This window comes from Talpa europaea (assembly GCF_964194135.1).
Source record: "Talpa europaea genome assembly, chromosome: 16".
NCBI lineage: Eukaryota > Metazoa > Chordata > Mammalia > Eulipotyphla > Talpidae > Talpa > Talpa europaea.
This window is the reverse complement of record NC_140084.1, coordinates 12955418-12971593: the sequence shown is the minus strand read 5'-3', so window position 1 is coordinate 12971593 and position 16176 is coordinate 12955418. Positions and strand designations below refer to the sequence as shown.

The following is a 16176-nucleotide window of genomic DNA, read 5'->3' as shown; positions in this document are numbered from 1 at the left end:
GCAACTTTCCTAAGCCATAGCCCTGGGGCAGGGCTCCAGCAGACTACAAGCCCCAGCATGCACCGCTCCAGCACACGGCCCGTGCTCCGTCAACCGCCGCCGCCGCGGCGTCAGGCCCCAGGCCTTGGCCCGGACGTGTCGCGTTGCCACACGTAGAACTCTCTGCGCATGTGCACACGCTCTAGGGGTCGCCCCGGCTGGCGCCGCCGCCCCCAGCACCATAACTCTATGGTGTCTCCCTAGTGCTCGGCCGTTGCCGGCAGCTGCTGCGGTCCTGTGGCTCGGCCCACCGCGCGGGGCGGCGACATGGAGGAATTCGATTCCGAAGACTTCTCTACCTCGGAGGAGGATGAGGACTACGTGCCGTCGGGTGAGCGACTCGGCCTGAGGCGAGAGGCCGCTTGCCCCGCCCCGCGCCTCACGTGAGGCGCGCTCGGCCGGGCGTGCGTGGGCCGGGGACCCGGGGAGCCCGCGGCCGGGTCTCGCGCGTCCCCGCCGGCCAGGCCCGGCGCTCTCGGCCCTCGTGCTGCGCCGCCTCGCCACCCCGGCCGGCGCGGGGGCGCGGGGGGATTCGCCCGACGGCCCCCTGTGGGCTGGCGTCGGCCGCGCCCTCGGCCGCAGCGCGGGAGCGCACGGGAACCCCGCGGAGCCCGGGGGGCCGCGGCCGGCTGCAGCGTCGTCGCCGGACCTCACCGACGGCCGAGCCCCCCGAGGAGCGCGAGCGGGCACCGTGGACGCTCTCGTCGGCCCTCCGGCCCGGGGGGCTCGCTCGCCAGCGCCACACCCGACGTGGATGCGCCCCGCGCTCTGCCCTCGCCGGGGGCCAGAAAGTTCACCTCACGATGATGCACTTTGCTTCTCTGCAGTTTGTTTCTGCAGACGGTTTTGTTTTGTGTTTTAGCACAGGCATCTGAAGCCATCAAGCTCGTGGCCCAAACCTACCCTTTCTGCCACCCAGCGCCTTCCCCACACGCACCTGAGGTCGCTCAGGGCGAAAACAAACAGCAACACCCAAAGCTGGGAGTCATCCTTTTCCTTCTCTTTCTCTTCTCTTTATTGGGCGAAGCAATCCATGGGTTTTCTCTGAGCCTGTGGAAAATTCGTTTCTGCCTCCTCACCTGTCTCACTGTTAGTGAAGTGCCGCTAGGACGCACCAGAACTGCCCTACTGGCTTGATCGTGGTCACTGGAAAGCCACTTGGGATTTTCATCGACGTCATGCATGCACGTGCCAGAAATTGTCCACTCTAGCTAAAAGGCTTAGTTTGGAAGAAAAGAAAGAGTGCTTCCCATCACCTTCCATCCTTCTTCCATCTTCCCAGAAGAAACTGCTTTTCACTTTCTCAATTTAGTATTTCCAGTGTTGACTCAACCCATGCCTGTCTTGTCTCCTGCTTTACCCCATTCAATTCACCCCTAATTCCTAACACCCTCCTGCAGGCCATTCCCCACTCTCCTGCCTGTTAGGGTTCCTGTGACCCATTTTGCTTAGCTCAGTATTCATTTAGGGTTTACCTGGAACTGTGCCCGCCTCTGCTCACAGGGGGACCATTTGGTACATACTGTGGTTGCTTTTCCTGCACCACTTATTTTCCCTGGAGTTACAATGGCTATTTTCTTTTTACTTGTCTAATTTGAAGCTAAGCTAAGCATTGTCTGAAACCATCTTCCAAGATCCTTAGTTTTGTTAGGTAGGGTTCTTTATCTTGAAGTCCATTTGTCTTCTGATCTCTTCCGGTTTGGCTTGGCTTTACAACCCTTTTAAATCTGGATTTTCTGTCCTTCTCACCACTGTGGGTGTTTCCTGTATCTCCCTTCTCTCTAAGACTCCCACTTTTTTGGGTCCGGTGTTGTCTTTTTTGGTGGGTTCCACCCAAATGAAAGTAAAATAAGCCCTCACATTTCCTGAAGAAGGATGCATGGTAGAAACTTTTTTTGAGAGTTTGTCTGAAAATAATTGAGAGCCTCAGGCATGATTGATAATTTGGTATAGATAGTAGTTTAAATCAGAATTTAAAGATTTTTTGTTACTATCTAGTTTGTCATGTTCTGTTAAGCCTGTTTTGTTGTTGGTTTCTCCTCATTTATATAAAATGATAGAATCTTTGTTCCTGATGTTTTCTGATATTTCACAATAATTTACTTTGGTAAGAATGTTTTCATCCGTTGTGCTGGACCTCCTGGGAGTTATTTATTTTAGGACGTTTTCTTCCTTCCATTTTCTTTGTTTTATTCTGAATTCATCATTTATATATTGAACTTTATGTTAGACCTAGACTGGGATCTTACTTTTATTCTCTCCTGTTTTCTAATCCTTTGGCTTTTTCCCAGTATATGGCAAGTTTTCAGTATTTTCTTTTAATTCAAATTTTAGATTTGACTCTGGAGCAAAAGTTCTCTGTACTGTTTGCAAGATTGTTTTTGAATTATAACAATTCCTTGTTTTTTTCTCCTATTCCCACATTCCATCTTGACTGCCAAAGACAGAAAGGGTGGAGTATTTCTCTTGCATCTGCAGTGGAAACATTGGCAGTAGAGTTTTCAATATTTTATCTTTCAATTCCTATATTGTTTTTTTTCCTTTTATAGTTTTGATTTTGAATAGCTTTTTGTTCCTTGAGGATATCATTTTATAGCAACATTTTATTGTTTCATAAGTGCAGTATGTGATTGCTAAGAAATTAACAGTACTTTCAGGTTAGTTTTATTTATTTATTTTTTTTTAAAGATTTATTTATTATTTATACAAGCACTGGGTACAGTCAGAAGTGCGGGAGGGTGAGAGAATTCACCAGAGCCAGAGAGGGTTGCAGAGCAGGCAGAAGGACTGAGGTACACTGCTGAGGGGAGCAGCGGGCGGCAGGAGAGGTCTGCGCGCCATGTGGGACCCTCCTCTGGTGGCCGGGGAGCAGCCGGAGATCGAACCGGCGCTGCAGAGGCCGCGGGCAGATTCGCAACCCAGCGCTCAACCGCTGCGCCACTGGGGAGGCCCCAGGTTAGTTTTAAACTTAACAGTAAATTTCAGTGCTCTGTAAGTTTTGACAAATGCTGAGAGTCACCAAAATTAACAGCTCTAAGGAAGCACACCCTCCCCCAAGGAAAAAAAAACATAATCTTGTTTGAATAGAAAACATTGTATTTCTTCCTTTTCAATAGGTATACCTTTTATTTCTTTGGATTGCCTTATTTCTGATGTGACTTTCGCCATCATCCTTGTCTTATTCCCAATTGTAAGGGGAAAGCATCAGTGTTTCACTTTTTAATACAGTGTTAGCTATAGCTTTTTCACAGATGCTTGTATATGTGTATTTTAACTAACTCATTACTAAATCACGTAATGCTACCATGTCTGTGCTATTGTGCTCTCCATCTTATGAAGAAGAAAGTAAGACACTCAGTGTCATTCAGGTAGTCTGAGGTTGAGCTGGGATTTGATCCTGGCAGTTTTCATATCCTGCCCCTTACCAGATGCCTGTCATCAGAATTTACCTCTATTACTAATTTGCTGAGAGGTGAATTTTGTCAAATGTTACTTGTCTTTCTAATGATTAAGTGTTTTTTTTTTTGTTTTTTATTAATGTGGTGAATTAGAGTGATTGATTTTAAAAGTTTCAACAGCCTTTTATTTCTCGCATAAAACTCACTTGATTTTGGGCCTTCCTGGTGGCGCACAGATTAAGGCAGAGCTATCAAGCTTTCGCCAGCCACTGCAGCATGAGTTGGAGTTGAAGTTCGATCTCTGGCCAGGGAGCTGACCCACATGGCTCAGCAGACCTCTCCTGTCTCACCTGCTCCTTCCCTCAGCAGTGTATTGCAGTAGATCTACCTGCTCTGCTCCCCACTCTCTCTGGTGGGTCCTTTCACCACCTTTCCCCCACCCCACACGTCTGGCTTGCACCCCAGTACTGAATGCATAAATAAATCTTAAAAAAAAAAACCTCACTTGGTTTTGATATTTTTATATATTGCTTTTGGTTCCTATTTTGTCAAAAATTTTTGCATTTGTGTTTACAAGGATGTTGGTTTGTAGTTTTCTTTTAATTTCTCATTTTAGTATCTGCTAATGCTAGCTTCTTAAGATGAGGTAACTGTTTCCTCCAAGGTAAATAGTTTTCACCATGTATTTGTTTTTGGCTTTATTATGTTAGATGATTTCTCAGATTTTCAGCGATTAGTAATTGTTTGGCTCGCATTTAAGCATGGGGAACTAAAAAGGTGATTGGAAGTTCTGACTTTAGAGATTTGTTTATTTTGTGCTTAGTTGTCTAGATAGACACCACATTTATTACTTTTTTTTATAATAGTCTTTTTGGCTTTGTTCATTTATGTAATTTAAAATTTGCTTATCTCCTATTAATGAGATGAGCATATTTTTGAGAACTATGCGTAGCTCCTTCTCCGAACTGTTTGCTCATTATTATGACCAAAAAAAACTTACTATGAAAAGTTGATCCCAAAATGGCTATTGCTTGTTTGTCCAAATCATAATTGAGTTCAAGATAACACATAACTAGATGTCCCATCCCTTAAATCTGTATTAATGTAGCTAATTTCCCTTTCTGTAATGACATTGATTTGCTTAAGAGAGGACCTGAATTTGTCTAATCGTGCCCTCCTGGGAGTTTTAGGTTGGTCCTTTGTCCCTTGACTTTTTCTATAAATTGGAAGATACATTTAAAACTTTATGCATTCAAATGCAATATTTTTGGCTAGAGCACTTTATTAGTGACTTATGTGCTTCAAAATGTTTAACGTCAGAAGACACAATACCAGTGATTCCCACTTTTGACACTTGGCTCAGGATGATGAGTCTGATGCCTCTGTTGTGTAAGCATTCTGTGTGAAAATGTTCAGTATGCTGGGCCTCCCCAGTGGTGCAGCGGTTGAGCACTGGGCTGCGAAGCTGCCCGCAGCCTCTGCAATGCTGGTTCAATCCTCTGTTACCAGCGAGTGTCCCTCTTGGCGCTCAGACCTCTCCTGCCATGCCCACTGCTCCCCTCAGCAGTGTATTTCGTCAGTCTGTCTGTTCTGCTACTCACTCTGGCTCTGTGAATCTTCTCACTCTCCCACACTTCTGAATGTGCCCAGTGCTTGCGTAAATAAATTTTAAAAATTAAAAAAGGGCCTCCCCGGTGGCGCAGCGGTTGAGCACTGGGTTGCGAAGCTGCCCGCAGCCTCTACAGCACCGGTTCGATCCCCAGCTGCTCCCCGGCCACCAGAGGAGGGTCCCACTTGGCGCGCAGACCTTTCCTGCCGCCCGCTGCTCCCCTCAGCAGTGTACTTCGGTCCTGCCTGCTCTGCTCCCCGGTCCTTCTGCCTGCTCTGCTCCCCGCTCTGGCTCTGGTGAATTCTCTCACCCTCCCACGCTTCTGACTGTACCCAGTGCTTGTATGTATGTATGTATCAATCAATAAATAAATCTTTAAAAAAAATTTAAAAAAACAAATAAAAATATTTTAAAAAAATTCTGTATGCAGTGTACTTAATGGATAAAACTTAAAATTTTTCGTGATAATCCTTGCCTTAATTACTTCTGTCATTAGAGTGTAAAAGGAGTGTCTTTCTAAATTTGTAGAAATTACACACTTAAACACTTATCTGGTTGATGTTCTGTAAAGTACAGCTTTCCTGCATCAATTTGGGGCAAGTTAAATGTTTAATTCATCTCTCTTAATTGCCAATTTTCAAAATAGTTATCTGTTAGATTAAGGAGTCTAAAATGTACAAATTATTTTTTGTTTTTTTTTAATATAATAAATTGTTCACGGATTTTTATCAATGTGATGTGTTTTAGTCTACTAAGTTGTGTTATTCCTTTTTATGCTCGAGATAGCACTTTTGGCCTCTATGAGTTCTTTCAAACAGAATTTTACATACTTTTAATGTGACCCATTTTTCTTAAATAACTTCCTTACTTTCAAGCATTGCAAGGTGCCCCATTTTAACTTTGTGCTTGCTTTCTCTCAGATCTAAAATTGGCTGGTGTTTTTTGTTTGTTTGTTTTCAGGGGGCCCTGAACTGTAGAGAGATGCTCTTTGCTACTAGAATTCATTGTTCCTGTGCCATCTCAGTGAACAGATCTAGAAAATACTTAGAGTTCGTGTTGATTTTTTTTTTTTCCCTTGCTCAGATTTTTGGATTTGTTACTTGTTTACATAACTATAATTTTGGAGTACAACTTTCCACCTCCATATGTATATATACCTCACTTATTTATACTGTAAATTCAGTTTTAATATTTGTGTTTTCACCTGATTTCTTTGACTTTATGATTGTGTGTGAATTTTTTTTATTCTGAATATCTGGATTCCCTGCATGATTAACATAACTATATACTTGCTTTAGCCTATGATATAAAGGAAATAATTTCAAAATACCAACATTGATGTTACTACGAGGAACAGAACTTTTTTTGCCATAGGAATGAATCTTGCTAAGGCTGTATGGTTGTTTCTAAAGCCCTAACTATTAATCTTTTCTTTGTGGTTTATGTTATTGTTTGGGTTTGAAGTTATGTTCGTTTGTTTATTCAAGCAAATCTTGATTTAAGGGATTTTCAAAATTCTGTAGAATGATAAACACAAAGAATTCTTACTTCTATTACTGCCTATTCCACCCTCATCCTTATAGATAGCTATTTTCATTATTTTTTGTTTGTCCTTCCAGAATTGCTTTTTGCAAGTATAACAGTAGAGTGCATTTAGATGCCCACTTTTGTGGTTTTATGTCTTTTAAAGTTCTTTTGCTATATTGATTTTAAATCAAAAGGAAGCAAAATTACATTGGTGAATTCTTAGCTTGGAATTCATTCCTCTCTTCAGGAAACACTTATCACTTAGTGTCTGAGATACCAAACTTGTTTCCATTTTAGAGTCCTTATATTTACTGTTCCATCAGCCTTGAAATGCTTCCTCTTCAGTGTTTCACGTGACTAGTGCTGTCTCAGTATTTTTTTTTTTTAAAGATTTATTTATGCATACAAGAGCTGGGGTACAGGCCAGAGATGCGGGGTGGGAGGTGCGGGGGCGGGTGAGAGGATTCACCAGAGACAGTGGGGAGCAGAACAGGCAGACTGACTGAAATACACTGCTGAGGGGAGCAGCGAGTGAGACAGGAGAGGTCTGCTGCGCCATGTGGGATTCTCTCTGGTGGGCCAGGAATCTAACTCATGCTAGAGGCTGCAGATTGCTCCATAGTGCGGTGCTTAACCCCTTGCGCCACCTGGGAGGCCCAGTATTTTCTTTTTTATTAATCTCTGCTGTCATATTTGTATTGTTCAAAAGTTAAAAAATTTAGATTTATGCAAAAAATTTTTAGTCATCGTAATATTTTATGAATGTCATGGTTTTTCTTATCTCTGAGGATAATAATTGTAAAGGTTTTTTATCTTTTTGAGGATACTAGTTATAAAAAAAGTACAGTTTTTTTCCTGTTTCCTCTGAATTCCTTTCTGTTTGTTTTCAGTCTTGCCTTTCAAATATTAGCAAGTATTTGGCCACTTCCCACAGTGTTTGGTTATCCTTGGTTCACTGGTTGTATAGGAATATTCAAAAAGCACAATTTGTAATAATCCCCCCCCACCAAACTGGAAACAACCTAAATGCCCATCAATGAAGAATGGATAAATAATGGTATTGCCATATGATGAAATACTTTTTAGGCATGATGATTAAACTATAGGTATATCTAACAAAATGGGTGATTCTCTCAAACAGAATATTAAGTGAAAGAAGCCAGACTCAAGAGTATATATATATATATATAGATAGATAGATAGATAGATAGATAGATAGATATCCTTCGGTCGGGTTAAGGCTCAAAAACAGGCAAAACTATTCTGTGGTGTTAGAAGTCAGCATAGTGGTTACCTTTAGGATGGGTGTGGTGACTTGTTACTGGAAGGAGACAAAAGAGGCCTTCTGGGATACTGATTTTCATGTTGTTCTTGCCCTGGTTCCTGCTTCTCCACATGTGTTCATTTGGCATTTCATTGAACTGTACTTTAGATTTATGTGCTTTTCAATGTATGATACAATGCAAATATAAGCTTAGATGAAGTGAAAAAGAAAAAGGCTAGTTGAATCTCCGTTGGGCAGGATTTATTGACTAGTGCCCAGAGAGTGATCAAAATAGGCATCCAGGCAGTCCTCTTTTGTTGGGGATTTCTGCATGTTGGTGTATGAAGGTGGGAAATAGATGTGTGTGTTCTTTCTGCTATGTCTAATGGAAGTCCTCAGGCCTCTCTCTAAGTCTCTTTTATTGACAAGACAAGATATCTTTTGATTACTTTTGAAAGATACCCAAGATGACATGGGACCATCAGTTTGTTCTTTGAAAAGTACTGTAGTATAATTGGTGTTTCCATGTATTCATTCATTCAAGAAATACTTAAAAAAATACAAATGGAATTCATGTCCTTGTGTGTAGAGCATAGCTGAAATCTTAAACACTCCCTGTAAGTGGGATAAGTTATGGAGGGAAGTAGGACTCGATGGAAGCCTAGAATAGGGTAACGGTCTTGTCCTCAGGGACAGATTTCCTTAAGGAAATGATATTTTTGTTACGTGAAGAATAGAGAAAATACTGGATTTTTTTCTTAATGAAAATACCTTGATGTAGAAGTCTTTATTCTTAATGAAAATGTCTCATCTTGATGTGAAAACCTTTATTCCTATCTGTCTGACCACCCTATTATGTGATTTCAGGTGGAGAGTATAGTGAAGATGATGTAAATGAATTAGTGAAGGAAGATGAAGTGGATGGTGAAGAGCAGACACAGAAAACCAAAGGGAAAAAAGGAAAGGCTCAGAGCATTCCAGCCAGGTGATGCTGCCCTCCAGGCCCGTAGAAGTCAGGGCTCTTGTCACAGCCATTCTGGCTATTGAGATTGATCTGTTGATTTCTTACTGGTAGGATTTCTTGCCTTTTACTCATTAAGAGAAACATTTGATATCGTTTAAGGATTAAATTCTTGGTCTCTAGCAAGCTTTAAAAAATTTTTGAGATTTAAAAAGAAAGTAATAGATGATATGTACATCTGGTTAAAATGAAAAATTCGTTTACTACAAAAATGTGTCCGCTGCCCCTTATTAGCCCTTATTGCTTTGCCTCAGAACTGTGTTACCAGAGATCTCAATGCATGTACTGACATATGTATGTTTTCTACTCTGTTTTGTTTTGTCATTACATTTGAAACAGCTTTATTAGGACAAAGGAAAGAAGATGTTCACTCAGAAACAAGTAGGCTAAAAGATCCTACTCTGTTTAAAAACCCACAAATACTAGCATACTCTGCCGATCATTTCTCACTTTCCTGTTTCACATCTTGGAGATGCTATCATGGCATTTTACATAGCTGTGTCTTACTGTTTTCAGTAACAGCATAGAATTACAGTATATGTGTAAGCCTCACTTTATTTAAATATTTTTCAATGGGAGACATTTAGATTACAACTTGGCCTTAGCACAACAACAAACAAGATTGAAGTGTATTACATGTATGTCTGTAAATCAGATCTGTAGAATGTTTAATCCTGGATTAGGCCTTCCATAGGAGTTGGCACTAAATTATACTCCCTCCAAAAATTATGAAAATTCTGACAGATGTACTCGCATAGGGAATCTTCCATGGAAGTCTTTTATTCTCTTTGATTGGTGTTCTGTCTTCATGGATGTTGAAGCAAAAAGTAGATTGTAGTTTATAAAAGGGGAAAAAAAGAATTTTAGTTATTAAATGATTGACTTGAGTCAGAATGGTTTAAGAAGCTATTTTCTCTTGTAAGTCTCAGGTCCAGTTCTTTAATCTTTGAATTTTTCTGTATTCTTGCTTTCCATGTCTTTAGAAAGAGGGAAGGTATATGGATTTTCCCTTCCCTGAGAACTCTAGAAATAAACTCTAGAATAAATTTGGAACTCTCCTCAATGGGACGTGTTCTCCAAATGGAGTGACTTTAAGAAGTAAAAAAATTATCTGGCTTTTCGATGTTCTTAAAAACACTCTTTCTGGGAAGATTGATTCCATGTGGTGATTTTGGGTGTTTTCTTGGTGAAAATAGCTGATCCTGGCTTAGAAGTAAAGCACTGTATTTTCATTCTGTTTGGAAGGGAGTGTATCCATAAGAACTGAATTCTTTCTTACTTCCACAAAATTTTATCAATAGTTTACCTCCCCAACTTCCCCCACTGTGAGGTTAATCAGTAGTCCGAGATTTGAAAAGTTTTCTACGTTTTGCAGTATCATGTTTGGAATTGAGGGGATAACTGAAATCATTGTGCATTGTCTCTCTTGTCTTTTGTTTCTGTGTGATTGTTGGTGCTTAGGAAGAGAAAACAAAGTGGCCTCTTGTTAGAAGACGAGGAAGAGGACGGTTCCAATGAGGACTCTGGAGGAAGTAGCAGCGAGGAGGATGACCCAGGTGAAGAGCAGGAAAAAGGCATTGGGACAGAGGATGCAAGGAAAAAGAAGGAGGATGAATTATGGGCCAGCTTCCTCAATGATGTTGGACCAAAAACAAAGGTGCCCCCAAGCATGCACACTAAAGTGAGTTTGATAGATGAACGAGATGAATGTTCTTCCAGAAATACGCTAAGTTCCTGGAATAGGTTTTTGGTTATTTTTTAACAAACAGATTTGAAACCTAAAACAAATCAGATCAGATGCCTTTTGATAGTAACTACTGAGTGAAAAACAAAGCATTCCCTGTAGTAGGAAAAATAAGTCTTTGTAATCAGGTAAATTTCCAATAGATCTTTAGCTGTTTAAGATGGAATGTTGAAGAATAGCCTTAAATACTGTTTGGATACTTCTTTCAGCTTTCTTCCTTACATGAAACTAATTATATTTTTTACTTTTTTAAAGAGAGAAGAGGAGAGTGAAGAGACAAGTTCAAGTAAATTGTTGGTCAAAGCAGAAGAACTAGAGAAACCTAAAGAAACAGAAAAAGTTAAAATCACCAAGGTCTTTGATTTTGCTGGTGAAGAAGTCAGGTAAGATGACTTTCACAGACATAAAAATTAGTTCTTTAAGAGTGAGCATCTTTCTAAATGGTGTTAAGACATCTGTCCTCATTCCAGCCTATTATGATTGTTTACAAGAATTTTATTTGAGCTCAAGGCATACAGGTGGCTCCATGAACTTGGAATTTGAGGGAACAAACAATGAGAAAAGTGCTTTCATATATGGCAGTGTGATTTTTGGTTATTATGAAGTGGTTAGGTGAAGTGGTAATTAGTTTTTGGGTATTACAAAATGGATAGCGGAACAGAAACAAGAACCTTTAAATTGAGGTAACACTATGTGATTCAGCAATATAGGATGATACCTCTTCATGAAATAAGTATGTGCTTCCATTTATCCATTGCCATGTTTTCTGCTTTGCCTCAATCATTTCTCCTTTTATTACTTTTTTTAGTTGTGAAGCATGAGCCCCAGTGAAGCCTCTGAAATCAGATAAGAATTGAAAGCACTTAGGAGAGATATTTGATTCCAGTATTATTTCTTCATCTTAACATTAGTTTTTAAATTGATTACGAGGTTTATTACCAGTGTAGAAAAGTAGTAGGGCCTTGAAACCTGGTTGTTCTAGGTAAGAACCATATATGCCTAAAATATTCCTTTCCCCATTTATTTAAATTTTATTGCCTGAAAACAACAGGTCTATAATTTGGAAATGAATGAGAACAGAGAAGTTCCAATCAATAATCTTACCTAGGTGGTCATTTATTTTCCTTGGCAATAATTAATTAGGCTTGTATGCTCTCAAATTCTAAATAACCCTAAAATTGATACTCTTAAAAATACCCGGTTTCTCCCCAGTGGTGCAGCGGGGTTGAGCGCTGCGCTGTGAAGCTGTTCGCAGCCTGTGCAGCATGGGTTCGATTCCTGGCTGGCAAGAGGGAAACCCACATGGCACAGCAGACCTCTCCTCTCTTGCCCGCTGCTGCCCTCATCAGTGTATTTCGGTCCGTCTGCCTGTTCTGTTCCCCGCTCTGTCTCTAGTGAATTCTTTCCCCTCCCGCACCTCTGATTGTACCCCAGTTCTTGTATAAATAAATAAGTCTTTAAAAAAAAAATCCCGGGCCTTCCCGGTGGCGCAGCGGTTGAGCACTGGGTTGCGAAGCTGCCCGTGGCCTCTGCAGCGCCAGTTTGATCCCCGGCTGCTCCCCGGCCACCGGAGGAGGGTCCCGCATGGCGCGCAGACCTCCCCTGCCGCCCGCTGCTCCCCTCAGCAGTGGACTTCGGTCCTTCTGCCTGCTCTGCTCCCCGCTCTGGCTCTGGTGAATTCTCTCACCCTACCACGCTTCTGACTGTACCCAGTGCTTGTATAAATAAATAAATAAATAAATAAATCTTTAAAAAAAAAGATTATAAAAAAAATCCCATATCCAACAATTGGCAGTACATCTTGGAAATTAGCATTTGGCATTATAGTATTATAAATGGTGTGAAACAAAATTTTTTATTATTTAAAAAATTTTTTTTTAAAGATTGATTTATTTATGCATACAAGAACTGGGATATAGGCCAAAGGTGCTGGGGGTGAGAGGATTCACCAGAGACAGAGTGGGGAACAGAACAGGCAGATGGACTGAAATACACTGCTGAGGGGAGCAGCGGGTGAGACAGGAGAGGTCTCCTGGGCCATGTGGGTAGCACCTTGCCTGGCCAGGGATCAAACTCTTGCTGCAGAGGCTACGGATGGCTTCATATTGCTGTGCTTAACTCCTTGTGCCATCAGGGAGGCCCCCCAACTTTTTCTTCTGAAAATTTTCACTTAAAGAGATGTTGCCAGGGCCTCCCCGGTGGCGTAGCGGTTGAGTGCTGGGTTGTGAAGCTGCCCTCAGCCTCTGCAGTGCCGGTTCGATCCCCGGCTGCTCCCTGGCCACCGGAGGAGAGTCCCACATGGCACGCAGACCTCCTGCTGCCCGCTGCTCCCCTCAGCAGTGTACTTCGGTCCTTCTGCCTGCTCTGCTCCCTGCTCTGGCTCTGGTGAATTCTCTCACCCTCCCATGCTTCTGACTGTACCCAATGCTTATATAAATAAAATAAATAAATCTTAAAAAAAAAAAAAAAGATGTTGCCAGAGGGCATCCCTGGTGATACAGAGGTTAAGTCTCAGCGCTATCACTGTGAAGGCCTGAATTCGATCCCTGGCCAAGGAGCTAACCCATATATGGTGCAGCAGACCTCTCCTCTCTCCCCCGCTGCTCCTCTCAGCAGTGTATTTCAGTAAATCCATCTTTCTGCTCCCTACTCTGTCTTGTGAATCCATTCACCCCTCGCACCTCTGGCCTGCACCCCAGTTCTTTTATGCATAAATGAATAAAAATAAATCTTAAAAGAAAAGAAAGAAATGTTGCCAGAATGGTATTATAATAAATACCCATGTACCCATCATACAGATTTGCTAACATTTTGCCTCTCTGCCGCTTACATCTGTATTTCTCTTTTTGTCTTCAAAGAACCATATGAGAAGTACTTCTATTTATCCTGATATCTCACTCTTAAATACCTCAGCTTTGTTCCTCACCAACAGGGCATTCTCCTTTGTGGCAGTATGACCCTCACATCTAGTCAACTTCACATTAATGCAATTATTTTCAACTTCTTGATGACCGGTACTTTTGTAAAATGAAAGATTTACTAGAAAAATAAATTAGAAAGATAAAATATACAAGCCCAACTTTTTAACAGTAAGATCCTATAGACAAGAATTACATTTCATTGAATGTAGTTAAAATGAACATAAGACAGGGAAAAAAATATGTAAATACTTAATTTACATAATTAAGTATTTATTGAAATATGAGCAGTTGATATAGTGGATCACTGTTACACTTTATTATTCTGTAATTGAAACAAAAAACTGAATATTATCAGTTCTCAAAACTTAATATATAGACATACATTGAATAAATGCTGCTTATATTAATTTTTAAAGTTTTTAATATGACAAAATAACTTACTTCTTTCTTGTTAATTTATCTTATGTGGGCTTCTCTGGTGGCGCAAGGGGTTGAGACGCAACCTATGAAGCTGTCCACAGCCGGTGCAGCACAAGTTCGATCCCCGGCCAGGGAGCCACCCACATGGCACAGCAGACCTTTCCTGTCTCACCCACTGCTCCCTTCAGCAGTGTATTTCACTCAGTCTGCCTGTTCTGTTCCCCACTCTGTTTCTGGTGAATCTTCTCACCACCACCACCCCCCACACCTCTGGCCTGTACCCCAGCTCTTGTATGCATAAATAAATAAATCTTTAAAAAAAAATTATCTAATGTAAGTTGGATTGACAATACCACTCCTCTTAGAGGATAATGTACAGTTGACCTTTGAGCAATGTAGGGAGGGGCTAAGAGTGCAGGCCCCACACACTTTGAAATCTGAATAATTTTTCACTCCCCAAAAACTTAACTACTAACAACCTGCTGTTAACCATAAGCCTAATGTGGTTGATTACACATATTTTGTATTTTATAACTATTGTATTCTTAGAATGAAGTAAGCTAGAGGAAAGAACATGTTGTAAAATCATAAGGAAAAGAAAATTTATTTACAATACTTTTGACTGTGAGGTTTGAGGGCCAACTATAAATCTGTTGAAAATAATCCATGTATAAGTGCATCTACACAGTTCAAACTCATATTGTTCAAGGGTCATTTATTATGTTATACATATCTGCTTCTGTGTTGGTTTTCATTTTTGTCCTAATAATACTTACAAGGAAGCCTACCTCACAAAGATATTTTCATGAGGATGGAGGTACAGATTTTAAAGCAGTATCATTACGTGCTCTATTTCCATTTTACTTTTATCCAATATAAAGCCATTTTCAAAGTTCATCTTCGGAATTCTATTAGTGCCAGTTCCTGACAAGTTATAATTAAATTTGTTTTAATTCAGTGAAAAAAGAAACTCTGGATGCATAAATTTCCTATTTGTGGATAGTTTTTTCACGGAAAATATAATTCAGGATATTCTGTGAAACATTAATCTGTTGAAATTCTATTCTTTCAGGAAAAAAAATTGTTCTTTCAAGCTTCTATATTTTATTTTACCCTTGTAATTTATTTGCTATTGAAAAAATGTGTTGATTCCTTTCTTGCATGGAAATAGATTACTATAGATACCAAAGTTATCAGACAAATAAGGACATTTTACCATTTGAGAGCTTTAAAATTGGAGCCATCTGGTTACTTTTTTTTCTTTTAGAAACAATGCATTATTCTTCAGTTTATCATTCTCAACATTTTTATTTTTTGTAATCATTGTGCTCTGAGCATGCACTATAACATGCACATTTAAGATCATCCTTCATTTATCACATTTAAAAAGAGTCCTCGGGGCCTCCCTGGTGGCGCAGGTGGTTGAGTACCGCACTGCAGAGGCTGTCCGCAGCCTCTGCAGTGCGGGTTCGATCCCGGCCGGCCGGCGAGGGTCCCACATGGCGCAGCAGACCTCTCCGTCTCACCTGCTGCTCCCCTCAGCAGTGCATTTCGTTAGTCTGCCTGTTTTGTTACCTGCTCTGCCTCTGGTGACTCCTCTCACCCTCCCATGCATTTGGCCTGTACCCCGGTTCTTGTGTAAAATTAAAAAGAAAAAGAAAAGAAATTCATCTATTAAAAACAAATAAATAAATAGAGTCCTCTAAAAATTTAATGCATTAACTTCACATAATTTATAATTTTTACTACTATACTAAGAAAAATTATATTTTTTGGCAGCAGGATTTTTTCAATGAGGAAAATGTTGAGAAAACAACAGAGAATGTTTATTTATGTTCTAGTACAAGCTTCTTAATCTAAACTGTTTTCTTATTTTGCAGCTGCATCATTGGGAATACTCTTCTGAACACTTAAATTTCCAATCACATTTGTTGACAATGTGATGTTAGTTTTATTAGATATATACATCAGTGTCAGTTATGTTAGTTATAAAGAAACTGAAATCAATCCTTTATATCATCCTCGTGTTTAAACCACACAAATACTAAATATCACATTAGCAGTAACATGGCCTTCTTCAAACTGCATCAAGAAAATTCCCTGCTAACTTTATTATAGTTTTCACTGTCTTAATTTAAGCCAGATCCTGAATATGTCAAAGTTTGGTGTCATTAAAAAGTTGTACTTGAAACATTTTCTTTGTCTCTGTTACCAAGATTTTCAGACAAACATT

The 16176-nt window shown here is 40.4% G+C and overlaps 1 protein-coding gene across 1 annotated transcript in view; it reads left to right on the top strand.

Moving 5' to 3' along the window:
• The first annotated feature begins 281 nt into the window (after window positions 1-281).
• The window catches only part of CFDP1 (craniofacial development protein 1), a 101704-nt gene continuing 85809 nt past the window's right edge, over window positions 282-16176 (top strand). The window contains exons 1-4 of the mRNA XM_084257100.1: window positions 282-370; window positions 8705-8822; window positions 10320-10539; window positions 10858-10985. Coding sequence (XP_084113226.1) covers window positions 307-370; window positions 8705-8822; window positions 10320-10539; window positions 10858-10985 — 530 coding nt within the window. The 5' untranslated portion in view covers window positions 282-306. The remainder of the gene's footprint in view (window positions 371-8704; window positions 8823-10319; window positions 10540-10857; window positions 10986-16176) is intronic.